The 24,234-nt window shown below is 37.3% G+C and overlaps 2 protein-coding genes and 1 non-coding gene across 5 annotated transcripts; 1 reads left to right on the forward strand and 2 right to left on the reverse strand.

Moving 5' to 3' along the window:
* On the reverse strand, nt 1-5,735 carry gnl3 (guanine nucleotide binding protein-like 3 (nucleolar)). Its single transcript, XM_043251705.1, has 15 exons — nt 5,594-5,735; nt 5,377-5,435; nt 4,337-4,477; nt 4,111-4,230; nt 3,952-4,032; nt 3,713-3,848; nt 3,529-3,632; nt 3,300-3,444; nt 3,115-3,202; nt 2,759-2,936; nt 2,043-2,185; nt 1,794-1,930; nt 1,547-1,707; nt 350-407; nt 1-262 (listed from the first exon to the last, which is right to left on the reverse strand). Exons 1-15 carry the CDS (start codon nt 5,604-5,606, stop codon nt 165-167), a joined length of 1,662 nt encoding a protein of 553 aa, XP_043107640.1. The 5' UTR covers nt 5,607-5,735; the 3' UTR covers nt 1-164.
* LOC122354702 lies at nt 3,002-3,078 on the reverse strand. The gene has a single exon (XR_006252153.1). It is a non-coding gene; the product is annotated as a small nucleolar RNA SNORD69 (small nucleolar RNA).
* LOC122353826 (protein polybromo-1-like) lies at nt 5,680-23,744 on the forward strand. 3 transcript variants are annotated; one of them, XM_043251702.1, is made up of 30 exons: nt 5,680-5,804; nt 7,661-7,808; nt 7,923-8,020; nt 8,099-8,246; nt 8,830-8,976; nt 9,072-9,182; nt 9,271-9,339; nt 9,428-9,526; nt 9,620-9,705; nt 10,475-10,566; nt 10,655-10,871; nt 10,943-11,084; nt 11,359-11,453; nt 11,560-11,839; nt 12,635-12,740; nt 13,210-13,849; nt 13,949-14,160; nt 14,591-14,776; nt 14,952-15,109; nt 15,230-15,484; nt 15,567-15,712; nt 16,130-16,287; nt 16,475-16,658; nt 16,794-16,998; nt 18,052-18,253; nt 18,364-18,516; nt 19,660-19,809; nt 21,610-21,659; nt 21,798-22,011; nt 23,127-23,744. In XM_043251702.1, the coding sequence occupies exons 2-30, from the start codon at nt 7,671-7,673 to the stop codon at nt 23,297-23,299; spliced, it is 4,914 nt and encodes a 1,637-aa protein (XP_043107637.1). In that variant the 5' UTR covers nt 5,680-5,804; nt 7,661-7,670; the 3' UTR covers nt 23,300-23,744. The 3 variants fall into 3 exon arrangements, with proteins under 3 accessions (XP_043107637.1, XP_043107635.1, XP_043107636.1); XM_043251700.1 differs by lacking the exon at nt 19,660-19,809; XM_043251701.1 differs by lacking the exon at nt 19,660-19,809 and having other exon boundaries at nt 18,364-18,432.
* The last annotated feature ends 490 nt before the right edge of the window (nt 23,745-24,234 follow it).

Consider the following 24,234-nt stretch of genomic DNA (forward strand, 5'->3'; position numbering starts at 1 on the left):
TAAGTTTTGTATGCAATGTATTAAACTTTTTAGTGAACGAAATTTATACATTTTATTATGTCTTAATACATACAGACAAAAAACACAATATGCACTCCAGCTGAGTGCAGTTTCACAATTCAGTTCTTCTCAGTCCATATAAATCTGAACATATTGGTGAAATTTTACACAAAATCTGTGTTGAAGTCATATGCGTCGTTGTGCTGCCCTGAAGTCAGGTCAATGTTGTGAGGGACAAACATCACTTTTTTAGTTGGTTTGGCTACAGAAGATAAAAGGCAAAACAACAGATTGTCAGAAAGACCATTACATTAAAAAAAAGTTCATAAGTGTAAATCATAAAACAAACCTTTTGTCGATTCCTGAATCTGTGTCACCACTGTTGGAACTTGGGTTTCAACCTCAGGCTGAAAAACAAAGTGTGCCAATCAATATTCAACATCAGCCATTTCCTAGATTCAGAGGACTGAAATGATGTGCTAGGGACAAACCAAACTCCACGGACAGCAAAACACTGTATAAATAAATTCTTTAAATAATAAAAAAACACACCATTACATTTACAGTTGGCATGAAATGAAAATTTACCTTATTCTGTAAATGCATGTTACAAGTTCTGAACGAGGTTTTAAGATATGCGAAATATAAGTCAAAGTTAAAGGCTTACATAGACATTAGGGACGGATTTACTAACAGCTTGCACAAGGGCAAACAGTCTTTTAAAATAGTACTCTCAGGTTTTACTAAGGACTGCATGTAACAAATTAGCACAGAAAAGCCATGGACAGTTGTTTTTGTGCCTGACCTTATTGAATATGCATTTTAAGGAGCTTCCCCTTCAGATGCAAAATTTATGGAAGGATAGTATTAAAGCAAATCATGCAATGTGTTTATTAACATTTGTGCTCATCAAATTACTGGTATTTTGCAATGCTATCTATGTCTGTGGGTTGGTCGTGGTAATATCCTTGCTGTCTATGGAGGATCAGAGTATTCTCAGATTCAATTAAATACCTAATTTGTGTTACAAAGATGAACAAAGGTCTTAAGGGGTGAACATGGGGTTAGTAACTTAATTTTGGGCAAACTAACCCTTTTAAAAGCAAATATGACACTGACGTTGTCATTGCATTTCAGGCGCCACTGATCAGGCTGCATTACACACCTAAAATTTATTTGACAGCCCTAGTGGACATGAAAAGAGTTGAAAATACTGGATATGATTTAACACGTCAAACTAATCTCATGTAAACATAAATGTCTTGTGGCTACGCTTTTAAACTTGTTGAACATTCATCCAAATTGAATTATGCAGTATAAGCATTACTCTAAAGAGGAGTGCAACAAGCCAAAGTCATTCTGGTTTTGGTCATATGGTTTGTGAATATCAAATCTACTTAAGTTTCTGTCAGAGTGAGATCAGAGTTGGATTAAAAGGTCATCAAAGACTTATGTGAACAACAAACTCATCATTTCTCATGGTTTCTGATGACAGAGGTGGAAAGCATCATTACTGAATGCTTCCTAGTCTCTTATAGGAAGTTACCTCCTCTGTGTTGACAGTTCCATCCATCTCCTCCTCATCTGCTTCTGCTGGTGCTGTGATTGTTATGGTCTCTTTAGGAAGCTCACTGACATTCAGCACACCAGCGGTGGGCCCCCTTGCGTTAAAACTTATACTGCTCGCTAGGTTGGGGAATCGCACGCCTGAGGACAGACACGCACTGCTTAACTTCCACATCTTAACATAACTGATTTGATTTGTTCAATAAACTGTAAGCATCAAATCATACCTTTCATAATATCTTCGTTGCCCTTCCTCACTACATCCATATCCACACCTGACCTCAGTTCAGTGACGATGGCATCAGTGAGGTATGAGGGGAGGCCCCGGTGCTCCAGAGCTCTGCTGTGGTAACTCAGTTTTGGCCTAAAACAACATCACACAAAGCTTAGGAAGACTACAGAGCGGACCTTTACCAGCAACAGTGTCATTTCAACATCACATTCTGAAAGCGTGATGCACATCATCTGAAACTGACCCTGTCCAATCACCGAGGAATGTCATCGCTGCCTGCTCTGTGTTTGGAATGCCTCCTTTCTGCAGGAAGCTTCGTTTCTTGGCAAAGGTGGTCAAGAACTCTAAGGAGTTTTTGTAGTCTGGGACATTATACTGTAACATTATCTGAAAGAGACACATGAGAGAAAATTGTCTTTGAGGTTAAAAAAAATAACAGACTTAAATTCAATAAACTGAAAAACAAAGTATTTTCACTATTAATGTGTTGCAGGCGACACAGAACAGCGTACAAAGTTTGTGTCATTATTTTTGTTTTCTTTTCATACAAAAATTATTTTTGTAGCTTTGTAACGGTTGAACCAATGAAGGCAGATGGGAGTATTCAGACCAATTGAATCCAATCACTTCACACTGGATCTTAAAGCATTGTTTAGTGCTTGTGTGACCCAAGACTCATCAGAAAGAAACTCAATGCTTTCAATATCAAGTAGCAATACAAACTGTATTGTACGGCTAAGAATACCTGGATGTGGATGCGACCAGAAGCTAGACCCATACATTTTACAAATGTCCACAACCATTTTTCAATCAACTCTTTGGTTACCATTATCTTCAAAATGAGCACAAGAAAGAAACTCATGGGTTTGGAAAAGCATGAGGATGAGTAAATTACAGACCTTCCATTTTAGGGTGAACTAACAGAACACAAATGATGACATGAGCAGTGGTGTTCCTTACATGCTGCTGATTGCACTGTTTGAGCAGAGTCCTGACCGCTTCCAGTGGACTCTCCTCCATCTCTTCCACCTGCAGGCTCCTGAGGGCCATCACGTCTCCTGGGTTACTGGAGGCCGCCACAATCCCTGGACTGTCAATCATCTTCAGCTTCTTAGTTATATGCACTTCCTGCTTACATCTGTACAGAGGAAAGAGTGTTATTGAGGCTGCAGCTCAATTCCCTGCGACAGCAACACATTGTGGGATATGAAGCTCAGTGTTGGATTGATTAAAGACTTCATGCTTTGGTCAGTCCAATACGGTTCATCATGCTTCAAATTCACGTGCGCAAGGACACATGTGAGGTAAGGCTTTACCTGGTCATTCCTTTTTGTACACCAACATGACACACTCGGACTTCCTTTAGAGTATTGATGATGCTGCTCTTTCCAACATTAGGGAAACCTGAAGTCAAGACAACCACAGATGGTTTCATATCAAACCATTTTTAGCAATGCCTTATTAGTTTACTGTGGTCCATAAAAATGACAAGAAAACTTACCGACAACACCAACTTTAAGCATGGTTTCGACATCCTTCTTGTTAGCCAAGTCAGTAAGCGTCTGTAGAAGACTGTCTCTTCCAAAACATGAAGCTGCTCTGCTGTGATCCAGAAGTACATTACTTCCTCTCTGCTTCTTCTGTTGCTATAAAAATTGTGGACAGACTAAATACCCACCCAACATTTATAATTTGGGAATGTGCTGCATTATGGAACCACATATACATACCACGGTTCTGTCCTGTATCTGCATCGATGCTTTGAAGAGAAAAGTAGGACACTCAGCTTCGAGATACCGGAGCCATTTCTCCACATTTTCTTTAGGAACAAGATCTAGAGAGTAAAAACAAACTTTAATACGCATGTTTCATCTTCATAACGGAATGACACGAAGTGAATACTGACAGCTCTACCTATTTTGTTCAATATGAACAAGAGTCTTTTCTTTCCTTCGTGTTTCAGGACGGATTCCTCCAGCTGAGGACAGCGGCAGCCCAGAGGATCTCTGGCATCCAAAACCTCCAATATCACGTCAGAATCCTCAATCACCTGCGCAATAATTCAATCCAATATAAGATCAATCTAGTGATTCAAAAGTATATCACTGTCAAGTGCTGGCCACATTGTGACGAATATCTGTTTGTCAACTTGCCCTGTTCAGCTCACAGCATTTGAACGCCTTAGCGCTTTTCCGTTTAACCAATTCAGCCTTTGCTTCTTTAGCTTTCGCCACCTGCAAATGAACAAAGTTTGCAGATTAGCTACAGCCAGCGAGTCACTTCTATAGTAACCATTTCTACACCTCTCTTACTTTTTTAGCTCTCTTGGTTGCAGGTCCATCTCCGGCACTCTCTGCTTCTTTGTCTTTTTTCCTCTTTGCAGCTCGCTCTTGCTGTTTTGCAATCTTGTTTTGCTCTTTCAAAGCTTCAAGCTGTAAGAACAACCCAATGCACGTCAGTTCAATGCCTATGTTTCATATGTTTCAGTACGATAAACACCAAACTCTTTGTGGGGTCCAAAATAGCTAGTGCTCATACCTCCTGTTTTCTCTGCTCAGCTTCTCGAAGCACTTCCTCTTTAAAAGGAGCACTATTTGGTACTCCAATGTCTTTCTTTGGTTTTCGGCTGAAACCTTTCTTCTTTGCCTCTTTCCGTATTTTACGGTTATGCTCACGAACCTAACAATGAAGAAAGAGTGTGTAGAAAGTGTGAAGTAAATATATATATATCCATCCAAGGCATTTGGGACACTTTTCAGAGCACTACGAAGACACACTTCGACATTTCCCAAGTCAATTATCATTTATTTGAACAATAATATTGTAATATGGTTACACATTTAAATAACTGTGTAACTGTCTTTATATTTCGAAACGTTATGTATTCCTGTGAATGCAAAGCTGAATGTTATTAAACCAGACTTCATTATAATAATGATAATTTACTGCTTAAGAAACATTTATCACTTTATTTATGGAAAAAGTTGTTTTGCATGGTTGAGTACATAACAGTGCAAGCAGTAGTTACAGTAGTAATTTACTATTAGTGTTTAATGTAAACCTTAAATAGTTTAATGCATACAGTACATCCCCAGGACTGGAATTGAGAACCAGTGCAGTACATCATCAAGTTCCCATGATTTTTGTAGAATTTCAAATAATACATCCCCGTACTTTATTTTTAATTGAGGCAAAAATAGTACAACATTTTAAAACTGAGAATAATGTGAAAATAATGTTGCTAGTAACACCTCTGACCTATTAATAACCCATAATTTTACTGAGTTTTAGACCATAGGAGTAACTTAAACGGTAACACGCTGAAAATAGAACAAGTACACTAATAATACAGTTGGTAAAAATTATTTTAGCAGTATTAAAGGAGTAATGTATCATATCGGAACTTCGATACAAAATACATATAACAAACGTGCGTTATTAAGTATTTGGCATTTACTAAACCTTTTGTACGCCGTTTTGGTTACTGATATTAAGCTCTAGTTTGCTGACAACAACCAGGCCGGAACAAAAACATCTATACACTTACATATTGCGAATAAACAGTTAAAGCCCCTTACCTTCTTTTGTATTTTGAAGCGTTTGGCGCATGACACGCGTTTGCTCGCCTTCTTCAACTCTACAAAACAGACACGTGGCTTTTATCAGTGCGTTGTACTACTTCTGACGGTTTATTACGTCCTTATAACGAGCGACTGGTTAATTTAGCGATTTCCGTTGCGCTCGTACGGTCAAAGCGTGTAAATTAACGAGATTTATTTGGAATCGTATACTCACTCGGTCGCTTCATGGCTGTCGCTGCTCTAGCACGCGCTCCTCTCTCGCACGGCGCAGCACGTGTCTCGATTCCTCACTTCCGCTTCCGCTTTCGCGCCGTAAAGGGTTAATTTTTTTCATCTCGGTTTTATTTAATAAATCAATCAGTCTCCGTGTTGAATGCGTGTCAGTCCTCAGACAGCTCTCAGAGACAGCTGATCAGACACGGACGGTAAGGCCTGCAGCTGGCGCGCTCTGTGTATTGTCTGCCATGTCTGTTGCTCATGCTATAATAAACCGCGAGCATCATCACGCAGAGTGTTGCATGGCTCAGTGAGTGCGTGCGTGCGTGTGTGTGTGTGTGTGTCTTTGTTTTTATCCGCCTGTGCTGATGCATGTGTCACACAGCTTGTGTCTGCAAACAGACACATAACGGTCCCACCTTCATCACCATCACCATCATCATCGCCCTGCAAACCACTGATTCCTGCAGACACTCTGAACCCATCAAAGACTGCTGAAGTCTTATCAGTCATCATGATAATAAATGCAGCTGATCACAGGTTCGCGCAGTGTCTCATAGCTGCACATCAGTCATGTACCAGATGCTAGTTATGTAATTACAGCATAATAAAAAAAACAGGTTTGTGCAGAATCGTTAATATGCAGCTTCTTGTGTTGTTTTATTTATTCCCACTGTTTCAAAAGTGGATATACTAAATATTTAGTTATGCCACTGATTCTCTTAGTAAGCTGGCATTAACAAGCATTAGCTTACTACTACTTAGGATTACTGCTAATTTACTGTTACATCGATATGATACTCCATTGTATAAAACACTTATTTAAATGATTGTATTAAAAACCTGATTTGAAATTGATTCCCTGTTAGATAAGCGTTTCCTCTAAAATTAGTATTTATAAATAAATCAGAAATGTCTTCGAATTAGTGTTAGAAGCTTTCAAAGTCTGCTAGAATTAGGTTTTCTTTTTTTTTCTTTTTTTTTAATAATCTGTTGGTAAATAGTAATACAAAGTATTATTGTACTGTAAAAAAGCTGTTACTTCATGCCAAAGGCATTGTTGATTAGTTACAGTTCGCATGAGCTAATAATAAACAATAATTCTACAGCATTTACCATCGTAGCTAATGTTAATATCAGCATTTGGTAATGCATTATTAAAATCAAGTTGCGTTAACATTAGTTAATGCACTGTGAACTAACATGAACAATGAATAACTGTATTTTTAACATTAAAAACATTAATACATAGTGTAATAAGTTTTCATTGACCATTCATGTTAGTTAATACATTAAAGACACCTCTTTATAAAGTGTTACCGGTTAATGATTACGTTAATAATTCATTAAAAAAAATGTTTGTATTGGTTGGTTTCAGCCTTAATCATCGTTACTATTATGAACTTTTTTTCATAAATGATATTTGATCTTATATTTGATCTGATATTTGATCGACCTTACTACTGTAATCTGAACACTGTAAAATAATAATAGAAATACTGTAAAAAAAAAAACGTTCATTGATTAACGCTATGTTCTCTTAGTGTACAGAGTGAGAAACGAATAGATCTAACCTTACAGTAAAATGCTGTTAAGTATACACTGCTTGTGGAAGTGAAAAAGAACAAGTTGTCTCATAATTTACAGTAAAAAAGTAAATTCCCAGACATTCATTTTTATGCATTAGATTTTAAGGTTTCAACTCATGTCGTTTAATTTATGTATTTATGTATGTATTCATTGTTTTAGTGTTGTGTGTTACCTTGAGGGTGTTTAGTATTTGTTTAAATGACAATGTACATCCTCAGCTTGTAGAAAAGCTACTTATGATGAACTTTGATCGTGATGTGGCTTTCTCTCTACCTTTTGTATTATCATGGAGGTTGTCAGTATTAAGCGTACAAAACACAGATTAGTAGCAGGCCTTCCTCAGAAAAGAATTGTTGCGTTTGCCAATTTAAAATGTAAAAATTGTATTTTCTAAATTACAGTACATTACACAAATAAGCTTGCATTTGATTGAATATTAACTATTTGAATTATTACACGCTTATTCTATATGAAGGGCTTTTACAATGGGCTCCAAGCGACGGAGAGCCACTTCTCCGTCCAGCAGCGTGAGCGGAGGAGACTTTGAAGACAGCCAGACCACATCCATACCTTCAACCAGCAGGAAGAGGAGAAGAACCACAAACATCCCCACTGTTGACCCTGTGAGTTCAAGTTCCTCCCGTTCCTGATCTGACAGATCAATTAACTTCAACGTCTGCTTTAGGAAAAGTGCGCATGTTGCTTGTTGTAGTGTGTCACTAAGTTTTTCCTTACAGATTGCTGTGTGTCACGAGTTGTACAACACTATCAGAGACTATAAGGACGATCAGGGCAGGATGCTGTGTGAACTCTTCATCAGAGCACCAAAGAGAAGGTCAGTCACACTTGGCCCATTTAACCAGCTTCTAAAACGTAAACCAAAATGGATAACACAGATAATGCTTGCCCGCAGGAACCAGCCGGATTACTATGATGTGGTGTCTCAGCCCATTGACATGATGAAAATCCAGCAGAAGCTGAAAATGGAGGAGTATGATGATGTTGAGCAGCTCACAGCTGATTTTCAGCTCTTATTCAACAACGCCAAGACATACTACAAAGTGTGTATATATGTATATTTATGTTTTTATTATTGCACCAATGAAGTATCATTGAGTTATTGTGGAACACTTTAGTATAGGACTAATTCTCACTGTTAACTTGTAAAGCACATATTCTGCATTACCGCATGCTACATCCATTATTCTACCCTGAGACCTAAACTTAACTTAACTTAGCTGTCATGGAAACCTCAAGCTAGTTACAGCGCACAATGAAGAAGAATTGCTCGATCCACAGTCTTTAATAAATCCAAAGGGGAACCAACAGAAAATCCAAGAGAGCAAAGCAAAAGCAAACCCATTTTTATAATCAACAACTACGAACATCGAAAGAGCAGACTTTACGCAAAAGGAACTAATGACTAAATGAACTAGAGACAGGTGAACCAACTCAAGTAATCAAAGGGAAAAAAGGAGGGAGAACTAGGAAACATAGCATGACGACAACTTCCTTAACCATTAATAAGCAGCAAATTTAGAGTTTATTGAGGCGAAAGTTGTAAATAATTGTTTGGTAATAGTAAGAATTGAACCTTGAAATAAAGTGTGACTGAGTATTGATTAATTTTTTTTTTATGTGCAGCCAGAAACTCCGGAATACAGAGCAGCTTCTAAACTCTGGGATCTGTATATTCGCACAAAAAATGAGTTTGTGCAGCGAGGGGACTATGAAGAAGACGATGACGAAGACGACTCACAGGAAAACCCTGGGGGGGCCACAGAAGAGGAGGTCAGAAGTCTCAGATCATTCTCCGTCCACCTGTCTTGAGTACTTTCCTTCACCTCATGACAGACAAATCATTGCGGTTTGTTTTGTTTTTGCAGTCTATCTCGAGCCTTAAGGAAGTTCTCGGGCAGCTTCTGGATGCTGTGTTGACTTGCACAGAACATGGGCGCACCATTAGTGAACTTTTCCAGAGAATTCCCTCTAAAATGGTAGTTCTCTCGATTTCGTTTCAGCACATACACAAACATATCGTCGCATTATTAATATTAGAATGCATATAAAACTTCTTTTTTTCAGCAATACCCAGATTATTATGCTATTATTAAAGAACCAATAGATCTGAAGACCATTGCACAACGAATACAGGTATATTATGATCATGTTTTACTACAGCACGCACAATTTTGCCATTTATTATCAGTATACACTGAAATGTGTTTGTTTTTGTCTGTAGATGGGCTACTATAAAAGTGTAAACCATATGGCTAAAGACATTGACTTGTTAGTCAAAAATGCTAAAACCTACAACGAACCCGGATCGCAAGTATTTAAAGTAATGCATCACTAACATTTATTTTTATATACGATGCGTATCAATATTTATATCTTAGTCTTGCATTTACATTCCTATGTATGAACCTTTCAGGATGCAAACACCATCAAAAAGATTTTTTCGCAGAGAAAACTGGAGCTTGAACATTCTGAACCTATTAAAAGCAGCATCAGGATCAGGTAAATAATATTGTGGATTTTATGTTACCATAACACATTTTTAAGGTAAATATTTTACCTGTAGTCAATGTAATATATATATATAATATTTAGTACTTATAACTAATATTGAATGATATGATATAATAATATACGTAACACTTTACAATAGTCATTTGTTAACATAAACAATCAATGAACAGTGCATTTATTACAGTATATATTCATCTTTGTTATGATAAAAATAAAATCATTCATTGTTAGCTCACAGTGCGTTAACTAATGTTATTGTGATTTTAATAAATGGTTAATATTATTTAGTATTATTTACTATAGTTTAAAAATGCTGAAATTAGCATGATGTAGATGTAGATGTAACTAATTTAAGATAATAATTAATGTGCTAATATTAACTAATGGACCTTATTGTAAAGTCTTAAAATAATACAATATAATAAGTGGAATGAAATAGAATATAATAAAGTAATTTTTAACTATAACAGATATTAAACAATAAGGTTTTATAATAATAATTGAATGCAAAAAAATCTTGTATTTGCATAAGATGTTTTTTAGTCAAAAAGGATTATAAAGACGAATTAACAGTAACAGAACATTAGGTTTTACAACTACACATTTTATTTTAATTTAGTTAAAAATAATAATATATATAGCAGTGTTAACACCGGTTTTACCACCTGACATCATCACTATACTGGGGTTTGGTTTTAACGTTTCAAACGTGTATATTCTGACACATAGTGTATTTCCCCGTTGTGTTTGTGAACAGGAACAGAAGGTTTGGACAGGGAGAGCGACTCTCATCCATCACCACAGCTCTACAGTATGGCTCAGAGAGTGAAGAGGACGCCATATTAACTGGTACGTCACACATTATGGTATCTGTATATAGAGAAACATCAGTATATGGCTTACATCCTAATCAGATGAGTGTTTCCATGTTCTCAAGGCTCTGTTCATTATGATGAGGGCGAGTCAGAGGCTGAGAGCATCCACTCCAGCATGGACATGAGCAACCCCATCTTCCAGATGTACGAGGCAGTGCGAGGGTGTAGAAACAACCAGGGACAGCTTTTAGCCGAGCCCTTCTTTCAGCTTCCCTCCAGGAAAGACTACCCTGACTACTTCCAGCAAATTAGCCACCCAATCTCCCTCCAGCAGATACGGTACAGTAGGACAACATCCCTGCACGTTCTTCGGTTTCAAACGCACTGTATAGTATTTTATCTTTCCTCAGGAGCAAGATGAAGAACAGTGAGTACGAAAGTGTGGAACAGATAGACACAGACCTCAACCTGATGTTTGAGAATGCGAAGCGCTACAACGTTCCCAACTCTCAGATCTACAAACGTGTGATGAAGCTGCAGCATATATTGCAGGTAATAGAAACCCATTCCAAAAATATACTTTCATATACATCGATACTGTGAAAAATACAGAAAAAATGTAAAGATAGTAAAAAATTCTATACAAATATCCAATTATCCAATTTATCTCATTTCTGCCAGCCTCTAAAAGTACTGTTAGATGAATAAACCCGTAAAGAAACTGTATATAGTTCATCACATTAACTATGAACAATTTCAATATTTCACTTCCAGATGCTTTATGTATTCAGTCTATATTCGTGCATGTGTGTGTATATCTATTCAGATGAAAAGGAAAGAACTGACAAGGAGAGATGACGAAGATGGAGATAGCATGCTGTCATCTACACTTTCTGACGGGGGCAGCACCAAGCGCAAAAGGTACATATTTACAGCATTAGTGAAACTACTGGTTCGGAGCTTATTATCGTCTTAAACTTTCACGCTGTGACAGTTGACAATTGCCATAACGTATCACCTCTGGTAGCCATAAGAAGAACACAAAGAAGAACCGCTTGAAGGCTCTGTACGCTGCTGTGGCAGAGGCTCGGGAGATGGGCACAGGCCGGAGACTCTGTGACCTGTTTATGGTCAAGCCCTCAAAAAAAGACTACCCAGACTACTACAAGATTATTCTGGAACCAATGGACCTGAGGACCATCGACCACAGCATCCGCTCCGACAGGTACCCCAGCGAAGACGCCATGATGGAGGATATGAAGCTGATGTTTCGTAATGCACGTCACTACAACGAAGAAGGTTCACGGGTGAGTTTGAGGTTCGCTACTAAGCTTGGAAAGACTGTGTAGAGTAAATGAGCTTTTTGAAACATTTTGCTGTCCTAGGTTTTATAAATACTTACTGCCGCGGGCTGCGTTTCCCAAAATCATCATAGCCTAAGAAGTTCGTAAAAACGATCGTAAGACTAGATCTTAATATTACGGTTTGCTTCCCAAAAGCATTGCAACTTAAAGGTGCAGTGTGTATTCTAGTGGCATCTAGCCACTAGAATCCCAGAAATAACATATTTAGAGATATTATATAGCCTATACTAGCCATCTTCAAGAATCGGCTAAAGCTCATCTCTTCCATCTTTATTTGACCCTCTAACAGCAATCTCTAATCTAATTCTATTATTTACAACAACAAAAAAACACTAACTTCTCTATTTTTTTTACATTCTGTTCATTCCTTTTTATTAATTATAATGAACAAAAACAAAAGAGGCCTCTAACACTGGTTTGCTCTATTCTTTTTATATTCTATCTTTTTTTGTCTTTTTAATTATATAATAATAATAATAAAAACCTTGCTACATGTTAAGCTAACCGAGACTTACATATCATTGCTCTTTGTTGATTTTGATTGACATTTCAGCACCTGACCAATGGATAGTGACTCCTAAGTAGCACTTAAAGCACGGTTTTGTGCGATTGTGTAAAGTGCATTCATTCAAAAAATGACTCGTAGAAAATGCTCTTATTTTTTTTATTCTATTATTTAGTTTTTATTGGGAAACCTGGCCCTGTTGTGTCCTAAATAGCTTGATGGTTTAACTCTAGGTTTACAATGATGCCAACATTCTGGAGAAGATGTTAAGAGAAAAAAGAAGGGAACTTGGACCTCCACCAGATGAAGAGGACATCGTCTCACCCAAATTGAAAATTAGTATGTTTTGAAAGCAGTTTATGTTTATATCTTATTTTGAAGGTTGCTTTGAATTAGGGTTGAATAGGGCTGTGCAATATGGCCAAAAAAGCCGATACAATAATTAGCATGTAAATTTCAAATCTTTTTTTACCTTATTTTTATATAGTATTTTTATTATAATTTTGACTGTTTGAGTTTTATTAAGATGAACCACTGGTCTTCCATAGTAGCATAATTTTTTGGGGATTATGATAACCATAGTTAAAACCGAGCATACAGTACCTCAATGTTTGGTAAAAATATAGTTATATTGTTTCTGGCTATTTGTATGAAAAACAAGTTAAATACTTAAGTAGTTTAGTATGTCATAGTTTAATGATAAAAAATACTGTATAGTAGTATAGTACTGTACAGTCCCAGTCCCTTACTCCTTTAATAATTGAATTAATATTCATCTATCTCTGATTGACCATGTCTTTCATTCCAGGAAAGAGTGGCATCTCTCCTAAAAAGTCCAAGTACCTGACTCCTCTGCAGCAGAAACTCAATGAACTCTACGAAGCGGTGAAGAACTACACAGACAAGCGCGGACGGCGTCTCAGCACAATCTTCCTCCGTCTTCCATCCCGCGCTGAGCTTCCAGACTACTATGTGGCCATCAAGAAACCCATAGACATGGAGAAGGTGAAGAGCCACATGCTGGCCAACAAATACCAAGATGTGGATGCTCTGGTGGAAGACTTAGTGTTAATGTTCAACAACGCTTGCACCTACAACGAACCTGAATCATTGATCTACAAAGATGCATTGGTGCTTCACAAAGTGCTTTTGGAGACCAGGAGAGACTTGGAAGGAGGAGACGACGCTCATGTCCCAGATGTTGCGCGGCTCATCCAGGAGCTCATTCGCAATCTTTTTGTCTCAGTTCTTGGTCACCAGGATGATGAGGGACGCTGCTATAGTGACTCACTTGCGGAGATTCCAGCTGTTGATCCTAACAGTCCCGATAAGACTCCACTGAACTTTGAGATTATCCGAGCTAATGTGGATAAGGGCCGTTATAAGAGACTAGATGTGTTCCAGGACCATATGTTTGAAGTTTTGGAGAAAGCCAGACGTCTGCACAGGTGATGCTTTTCATTCACTCGTTGTGTCTAGGATTTACGAACCTGGAGAGGTAAAGTGTTGGTTTTTCACAGTTGTGCATGTTTTAAATTGTGCCATAGAACTGATTCTGAGATCTTTGAGGACTCTGTGGAGCTCCAGCAGTTCTTCATCCGGATCAGAGATGAATTGTGTAAGAACGGAGAGATTCTGCTTTCGCCTGCCCTCAGCTACACCACTAAACACCTGCACAGCGACGTGGAGAAAGAGAAGAAAGAGAAGCTGCCTAAAGAATATGAAGAAGACAAACTCAAGAGAGAGGAAGAGAAGAAAGGTACTGTTCCAGTAGTATTCAATCCAGTTTTTCAATCTGTATATTTGTTAAAAACAAACAAGCAAAAACATAAAAAATACTTTTTATTTGTAAAATGGACCACAAAACTAGCCAATGGGGTCAATTTTGTGAAACTGAGATTTAAAATCATCTGAAAGTTTAATAAATAAGATTTTCATTGATGTATGGTTTATTAGGATAGGACAGTATTCTATGTAACTGTTAGAAATTAAGAATATTAAGAAAATTGCATTTGCAGTTGTCCAAACGAAGTTCCCCGGACTACATTTCCCATGTTCCATTTCACTAATAACAACATGTTGCACCACAAATAATACTCAAGCATATATGTTTCTTTATATTCATTTATATTCTTTATATTTACACTTTACACTTTATATTCATATATCCCTTTCACATTGATTTTCAGAGGCTGAGAAGAGCGAGGACACAGCAGGGGGTGGATGGCAGGGAGCTCTACAACGCAACTACAGCCAGGACTGCAGCTTCAAGGACAACATGTACCACGTGGGAGACTATGTTTATGTAGAGCCCACAGAACCAAACCTGCAGCCACACATCGTCTGCATAGAGCGTCTCTGGCAGGATGATGCAGGTATTGCTTTATAAAACCTCATGACATATAGGTTGCTCTTAGATTGAGAATAGATACAGTACCACTCAAAATTTTGGGGTCAGTAAGACTTAAAAATTATTATAAATTATAAAACTTACAGGGCTCAAATTTTTGAACATTGGAGTAACTGTGTATGTATTTTGTTTCCATGAAGGAGAAAACTGGCTTTATGGCTGCTGGTTCTATAGACCCAACGAAACATTTCATCTCGCTACACGCAAATTCCTTGAGAAAGAAGTTTTCAAAAGTGACTATTACAACAAAATTCCTGTCAGTAAAATAATGGGCAAATGCGTCGTCATGTTTGTGAAGGTAATATCATTCAGAAATAGCTCCAAAACATTGTCATTAAACAAAAATGTTTTTTTTTTTTTTTTTGCATTATTATACAATTGTAAAAACATTTTACATCTGTTCTGATTTTTATTGCAGGAGTATTTCAAGCTACAGCCTGAAAGCTTCAGACCTGAAGATGTTTTTGTTTGTGAGTCTCGTTATTCTGCGAAAACCAAGTCCTTCAAAAAGATCAAAATGTGGACGATGCCGCTGAGCTCAGTGAAGTTCGTCCCTCGTGAAGTGCCATTGCCTGTGGTTCGTGTGGCCTCCATGTTTGCACCCAAACAGGACAGCGAGAAGCCTCCTGAGGTGGCAGAGGATGGCAAAGCTGTGCCATTGATTATTGATAAGGTAAAACATATTCTGGCATATATTGAATAATATATATGTATATATATATATATGCTGCCTTACCATCAATCTGTGTCTTTAGGAGAGAGAGGATGCCACTATGGAGGTCAGTAATGGAGAGCCAGGTTGCCAGTACTATGAGCAGCTCTGCTACAATGACATGTGGTTAAAAGTGGGAGACTGTGTCTATATCCGCTCTCATGGGCTTGTACGCAACCGCGTGGGCAGGTAGGGTATTAATGACGAGACCAATGATGAGTTGTGTTGTTCATATTGTGGGTCATTGAAAAGTGCACTATAAAGGTATATCCCGAATTCTGGAAAAGTCTGGCCTTTTTTAATAAATTTAAATCTAAAAGACTTTTAAATCACATTATTTTACGGTCAATATTTTACTCGCATAACATACAGATCATAACTAATGTTTAAACTACAAACGACAATCCAAGGTCTCACGCTACAATCCAATTTTGAGCATAATTTAAAATGACGCAACTTTGGATGAAAGCATCGCTACTGATGGCAGAACCATCGTTTCAGTACTTGTGTGTAATATCAATTATATTATCAAACTTGATGTGACACAGTTTAACAGTGCCACCTGACAACGTCTCTTTATATCTGAATGGATTTGTGTTGTAATAGGATAGAGAAGATGTGGGTGCGAGATGAAGCTGCATACTTTTTTGGCCCCATTTTCATCCATCCCGAGGAGACTGAGCATGAACCTACTAAGATGTTCTACAAGAAGGAAGTGTTCCTCAGTAACCTGGAAGAAACCTGCCCTATGACCTGTATTGGAGGTAACAGTATGTTTGTAGGCCTCTAAAGTTAAGTTCTGAAAACCATCTTTACAACTGTATTATTGGGTGTTTACAAGGCCAGAAGAACTTAAAGAATGCTACTGAGGACTTGATTTGTTAGTTTTACTGATTAAATCTTATCACTATGTCTTCTCCTACATCTGGATTGTATTTTTTTTTTCCTCAGGGAAGTGTACAGTGTCTTCTTTCAAGGATTTCCTGTCATGCCGGCCAACTGAAATGCCGGAAGAGAATGTGTTGCTGTGTGAGAGCCGCTACATCGAGAGCGAGAAGCAAATGAAGAAGTTTAAAGGGCTGAAGCGTTTCTCTCTGTCTGCCAAAGTAGTTGAGGATGAAATCTATTACTTCCGGTCAGTTGCTCCATACTTAAATAATCACTTTTAAAAAATGTATGTACATATGTAACGCTCATGATCTAAACACGGATTGTTCGTTACTGTCTCAAGTTTGGACACTTGACTCACGCTTTTTGCTTTCTCTGTCAGAAAGCTCATAGTGCCTCAGAAGGAGCCGTCTCCACTGCTGGATAAGAAGATCGAGGAGTTGGAGGCCAAGTTTGCAGATATGACGGATGAAGAGCTGGAGGATTTGGGTGATGATGATGGAGATGGCTCTGATGCTCACTGTATGCGACAGCTTCAGACTCAGCTGACCAGCGACATGGACATGCTGCATTATGCCCCTCCACAGGTCTGCAGTATGCCATTACTGAAAGAAAATCACTTTGTTTAGACTTGCTTGTTTAGAATGGCATTGTAGTAAAACATGAAGAAGAGTCAAGTGTTGCAGTTTAATTCCTGAAAGTTTACTAATTTTGCGCAAGGTCTTTTTTCACATTATGCTTCAAATAGCGATTATAGTCATTTACTCACTCAAGTTTGGTCACTACGTTGGCCCAGTAGACAACACAAAGGAGACACAACGAAATTATGACACAAAGTCATGACACGAGAAACAAGGCACAACCAAATTAGCACAACACAACAGAAACAGGACCCAACACAATGAAATTGAGGCACAGCACAACGAAATTAGCTTAAAACAGTGTAATATTTTGCGTTGTGGTGATTTTGTTGTGTTTTGCACTACTGGGCCACTGTAGGTCACATTTACTTTTGGTCAACAGAATTTTGAATAAATCGATAAATCGATAAAAGACTTTTTGCTAAAAACATTTAGCTAAAATTTCATTAATCACTAATTTGATCATACATTTATGTTATCATAAACTTGAATGACTTACTTTCTTCTGCATTTTATTTAAGAATGCTAGTAACTAAATTATGGACAGCAAAAGACTTTTTCAATTCCTTTTGTGTCGCTCAAAGTCGTACACGCTTGGAACGTCATGAGGGTGAGTAAATGATAAGAAAACCCTCATTTGTGGGTGAACTAGCCTTTGAAGTCTTCACTTTTGAAATGTCTCCACTCAACATTTTGTTCAACATTTCAGGTCTTTTTTTGTGGTGTTTTTAGTGCGACAATAAAACAGCATTGTTAATCTAAAATGAATTATTGCTCAATAACAGCACAGCTTGCAGCAAAGCAGTAGCTCGAATCCAGTGACAGTGAGTCCTTCTGTGGAAACTCGCTGTATAAAACTGCCTACCCTTAATCCTGTCGATCATAATAAAACTAGGGATTTCGAATGGATGAGAGGATGAATCAAAAGTACCATTAGAAGCTTTTAGGCATGTTTTCTAATGCTAACATTAAATGATCGGTATCTCATTTTGTCCACAGTCCACACCCAAGTCAATTAAGGGTCTGTCAAAGAAGGAGGGGGCGAAGAGAAAGATCAACATGAGTGGCTACATCCTCTTCAGCAGTGAAATGAGAGCTGTCATCAAGGCCCAGCACCCTGACTTCTCCTTTGGAGAACTCAGTCGACTCGTAGGCACAGAGTGGAGGAACCTTGAAGCCACTAAGAAAGCCGAGTACGAAGGTAAAGTGTTGAATTTTTCTACTGTTAGCGAAAGAAAGGACACTGATGCATTGGATACAATGTCTCCAGGTTTTCCATGAAATTGTTTTTATCTTCTGTCATCGATTTAGAGCGAGCAGCAAAGGTAGCGGAGCATCAGGAGCGAGAGAGAGCAGCACATCAGAACTCCCCAAGAGCAGGTACCCCAGTAGGGGCGCTTATGGGGGTAGTACCTCCCCCGACCCCCATGGGGATGCTTAGCCACAGCATGACGCCTATGGCAGGTAACCCCTCTCAGATGTGGTGGACACACTTTTCTGGCGCCACTCAGAGCTGCAATAAGAAGCCGAACTGCTAACACACTCATCCCTAGTGCACTTTTCATCTTCAATCAATCCATTCCTTCTGCAAAACTGACATATTTTGGTGTCTATAATCCTAGATGTTCTAAATGAGGTCTGAATGTGATTTTGAATGCATGGCCTTTGTCATCCATCAAAGAAATATTGCATGAACTGTATCAATAATGAAACTTTACTACCCCTTTTGCACTAGAACACTGCTTAGCCATGGATTCTGTGACGTTTACTCAGAATTCATATGTTTTGCCACTGAACTGAAAGCAGAAAAGTTCAAATTATTATTTTTAGATTTAGGCATCTTTATGTTATGACAAGCTGAATAGAATAGTGCGTAACAAATATGAGAAATATATTGTAAAACATTATATTTGGTAAAAAAACAGAATGCACAGTATATCATTTATTGGCCCATATTAGACTTTTATTTATTTTTATTATTTATGTCATTTATCACATACAACATAACATAAAGAAAGAAAGAAAGAAAGAAAGAAAGATTTTTTAGTAATTTGATGCAACGGTAATATAATACAAAGAATAGCGTTTTAAATGTACATAGATTTTTTTTTAAATGCAAATATGAAAATCTTTTGATGCTTTTGATTTATAGTCGTCAAACGGGTCCATTAAACAAATGTTCTGTTAATTTAAAAAAACTTAAATAAATAAATAAAAATGAAAAAAAGATATAAAAATGATGCTTTGACAACTAACTTTAGTTTAAAGTAGTTTGAACTACAATTACTAAAACTGTTTACTATTTTAACTAATTACTATTTCATTACTAAAATAACACATAAGAAGCAGCCATTGCAGAGATGACTTTTTCACTTTTCTTCATTGGAAATGCATCGGTAGTGGCCAGAGTTATTAGCTCCGGGCCCTCGTAGTGCAAAAGGTGTGTGTGTGTGTGTGTGTGTGTGTGCGCTGGGTTTGACATTTCATCAGCTGACTTTCTCTAATTGTAGCTTTCTTTTTTCATGTAGTGCATGAATTCATTCTCATAACTGCATGATGTACTGATGCATGCATATGTTGTGTCGCCACCTTCCTCTTCCTCCAAAGGCATGATGGGTAGTTACAGGCCACCCATGCAGCCCTTTCAGGGGTCTGTCAATGGCATGATTAACTTGGCCGGCATGCCTCCGCATCCCATGAGGCTGCCTACCTTACCCGTCTACTCCCCGTGGGGTATGCCTAGCATGCCATATCTGGGTAAGGAGCACTTCACAGCCACACGTCCCCCACTTGCAGTTGCTTCCTGTCTGCCTCTCCGATCCTAACAAGAGGGGCTACCTGTACCATAGGCTCAGGGGCTCAACTGAGCAAAACGTCTGCCCTGGCCACGACTAAACCAACTGAAGAGATTCCCAAGACCCTGATAGTTAACAAGAATGACAATATAGTCACCATTTACTCTGCCTTATTTTGTTCCAAACATCTTTCTTTCATTTACAGCAAACAAAATGTGAAGTTTCAATACTTTACAATAAGGTTTTATTGGTTAACATTCGATAAAGGCATGAAGAATAAAACTGACATCATTTAGTGACCCTCAGGTTGTTTCTTTCTTCTGTTGAACACAAAAGAAGATCATTCTGAGGAATACAGGTAGCCAAACAGAGTTGGCGTTGACTTCCATGGCATGGAAAAAAAGGGGGATAACCAGTTGGGACCATCAGGTGTTTGGTTACTCATATTCTTCAAAAATATCTTCTCTTGTATTCAGCAGAAGAAAGAAATTCATACAGATTTGGGACAAGTTTGGGGTGAGCTATCCCTTTAAGTACATTAGTTAACATTAACTACAGTATTTATTCATTTTTAGTATTTTAGCATGCATTTTTAAGATTAACCGTGGTATTTGTTAGCATGAACACGATCTAAAAATCACAGAAGTTCTGATAATTGGTAGTTTATAACATAATTACTTATGCTAACTAATGAAACCTAATTGTAAAGTGTTATCGAAGATTAAACGTTACCAATATGCTAAAGAATATTCAAGCTCTTTTCCATATCACGAAATTAATTGTGACTTCGGGAAAATCTAAGCTATAAAGCGGACAAGGTCTAAATTAGACAAAAAAAACAGTATATGAAAACACTAGTATGTCAGAATTCATACTATTTATAAAACAGTCGCCCAGATGACTAACTACTTCCATCAAGGTTCAGGGGTGCACATGCAATGCATAAAGTTATTACCCATGAGGCCACAGAAAGGGAATCGTGAATGGCGGGAATAGGATGCAACTAATTCACTATAGGTCTGTCACGGTGTGGTTTACAACTTTAATCATTCACATATAAAGAAATAATACCTCGGGCAGGTAGGCGGACAGGCAGATAAACGAAACCACACATGATATAGACAAAGTCAGACAAGCTGAATACAAACAACAGGACTTAAATACACGTAAATACTTAATAAACGAGACACAGCTGAACACGATAAGACAGTTAACTAAAAGTAGGTCACACGGGGCACACGGCACGAGACAAAAACAACAACCAAAAGGAGTCCACGTGTGACAAGGTCACATGACGATGACAACGTGGCAAATTACATTACATTACATTGTTTCTGTCCAGAGGTAGTGCCTACTAAGACAGTATGCCGTCAAAGATGGGGGAAATGCATATCTATATTTATGTATTTAATCCCATGTTATTAACCAGTGTCTTTACTACTGACTTTCGATGATCCAATTCGACCTTACTATGCCAAAACGGCACATTTGTGTTTCATTTTTGTTATCGGTGAATATATGGTGTGCCCTCAACTGTACAGATGTGAATGTACACATTATTCAACCTGAGGTGTATTCATTAAACAGAAAGACCTATGGGACAGCCCCTAGTCACTATATGGTTTTGTTATACGGAGAAGAGCAGCATTTCTCAGTTTCTTTTTGTCTGCGTTCCTGTGGATTCGACCATAAGCTACTACCAGATGCTAACATAAACATAAAGAGCTCTTATTCGCAGTGTATGCCGATTCATCTTTCACAGGTATGAATGGAATGGCCCCAGGTTCTACAGGAAGCACTTATGGGACTCAGGTAATGCTCATTTTAAAAAAAAAGTCTTCTCATTTATCCCTTACATTATTGTTAAGGGGTTCATTTTTGGAGATAGGTCAGGTGGCTTTAGCTGCTGGAAATCAAAGGAAATGAAAGACCAACTTTGTGTTCTTCTAGATGGGTGTGATGAATTCGGGCCAGCAGGCCCCTCCACCCTACCCGGGGCAGGGCCAGGTTGGGCAGCCCGCTCTGCAGCAGCCCTCCACCCCTATATTTGTGGCTCCTCCGCCCAAACCACAGCGACTGCTCCATTCTGAGGCTTACCTGAGATACATAGAAGGACTCAGCGCTGAGTCCAATACTGTCAGCAAATGGGACCAAACGCTCTCCGGTGAGTAAGATGGCAGATTTACGTTATGTTAGTGATCAACTTGCATGTTTTTTTTTTTTCCCATGAGCAATAAAGATACTTAGAGATCAGAGCAGTCAGATGACTTTTATGAATTCTGTCAAGTCAAATAATAATAATAATAATAATAAATACGTTTTGCATATATTAAAATAGGTTGAATTAAAATAACATTTTGTGTAAATTGAAAACATGGGTGGATGTCCCTGTAGGCTTGTAACATGTGTTATATTTATCACATTCAGTCCAGAATAAAAGGATTTTTTTACATTATATATGTATGTGTGCTGTGTATATTTATTATGTATATATAATTACACACACATGCATGAATGTATTTCAGAAACATATGTTATGCTTATATATTAAATGTTATATATATATGAATATAAATATAGACATATAAATATTTTTAAATATATTCTGTATGTGTGTGTTTCGACATATATAATACAAATATATTAAGTACTTTTTGTATCTGATTAATTGTTTGACAGCATTAATAAATACATAAATAAATATAAAATTAAGATCATTAACCATTACTTCTTGTTTTTAAAGAAGTATCTTGTGCTCACCATTGTGGCATTTATTTGACCACAAACACAATAAATCTGTGAAATACTATTCCAATTTAAAATAACTTAAAATTACAATTAATATATTTCTAATGCAATTTATTAATGTGATGCAAAGCTAAATGTTCAGCAGCCATTAGTCCAGTGTCATATGATGTCATATAATAAATAAAAATATATGCCATATGATAAATAAAAAGAAGTAGACAGAATAGAAAAAGAATAGAGAACTCTAGTGTTAGATGGTCATTTTAATAATTACATTTTACTAACTGTTCTTCAAAAGATACTTTGATGAATAGAAAACTTGAAGAACAGCATTTAGCATTTTTTTTTTCACTGTCTTTTGAGTAATAGCTGTTACACACTATTTACTCACAATTTACAACATTTAAGAAATGTATTAATAATGCTATGAAAATGTGTATCATCTACTAACAATTTTGATTGCGGACCTAATGCTAGGGTAACACTGGAAATCTTAAAATGACCAAATAATGTCATTGTGTGTCACTTCAGCTCGCAGAAAAGACGTGCGGCTCACAAAAGAGCAGGAGAGCCGTCTGCCCTCTCATTGGCTGAAGAGTAAGGGCGCTCACAAGACCATGGCCGACGCTCTGTGGCGACTACGGGACCTAATGCTACGAGACACGCTAAACATTCAACAGACGTATAACATCCAAAACCTCTGAAGCGCTCCTCCTCATTCTCACCCGGCAAGATGAGCTGTTCGTAGTGTTTTAATGTTGTGATCAAATGAAGTTCAGTTTAGGGGTTTGTAATGCTAAATATTGTCTGTTGGCTTTGTTAGTGTCGATGTTTCTTGATAGCACTTTCAATTGGCTGATTTTGTATGTTGGCTATTAAATGTTCTTAGACCAATTTAAACATTTTCATAAAATGTTGAACTTTAAAAGTGTTGACCTTAATATTTGTGCATTGTACTCTGTGAAGGGTTGAGTTATGATTGTTGTGAGAGAGTGGCCATTTTGGGGTCTTGGTTCAGAAAACGGTATACAACGAAAAGTTAATACGCCTATTTTTCATATCATCCTAGTTGTATTAGCTAAGACATTTTGGAATGGACATCCACTGTCTATTGTTTCAATAAACAAACAGGATATCACTGTTTTCGTATGTCTAGAAAAAGTGTGGGGTTTTTGTTATATAAAAACATAAAGTATGTCAGGACTCTTCAATAGCAAATGCTTGGAATAATGCATTTGTTTGTTCTCACCAAGGCTGCATTTATGTTAATAGAGAAAAAAAATTATTTAAAAATCGCAATCAGTTTATCAGCTTTCCTTGATGAATATTAGCATACATTTTACTTACCACCAGAGTTGGATAATATTAAAACTATTCATATAATATTAAAACTATTTCAATTACTTTATCATATAACTAATTAGCTTTGATTATATTTTATTACATTTACTTTTTTATTACTTAGTCAATTTCAGAACAATGTTTTTAACTGTCATTTTGAAACGTAGCAGGCAAGGTTACATATACAGTACTCTGATTACTACAGACTTTCAATATCACTTGAATTTCAAAGTTTTGAATTCTTCGCTTGAATTTAGATTATAATAATTGCATTTTAAACCACGAAATCGAACTTTAA

Source organism: Puntigrus tetrazona, chromosome 11 (genome assembly GCF_018831695.1).
Source record: "Puntigrus tetrazona isolate hp1 chromosome 11, ASM1883169v1, whole genome shotgun sequence".
Taxonomy (NCBI): Eukaryota; Metazoa; Chordata; class Actinopteri; order Cypriniformes; family Cyprinidae; genus Puntigrus; species Puntigrus tetrazona.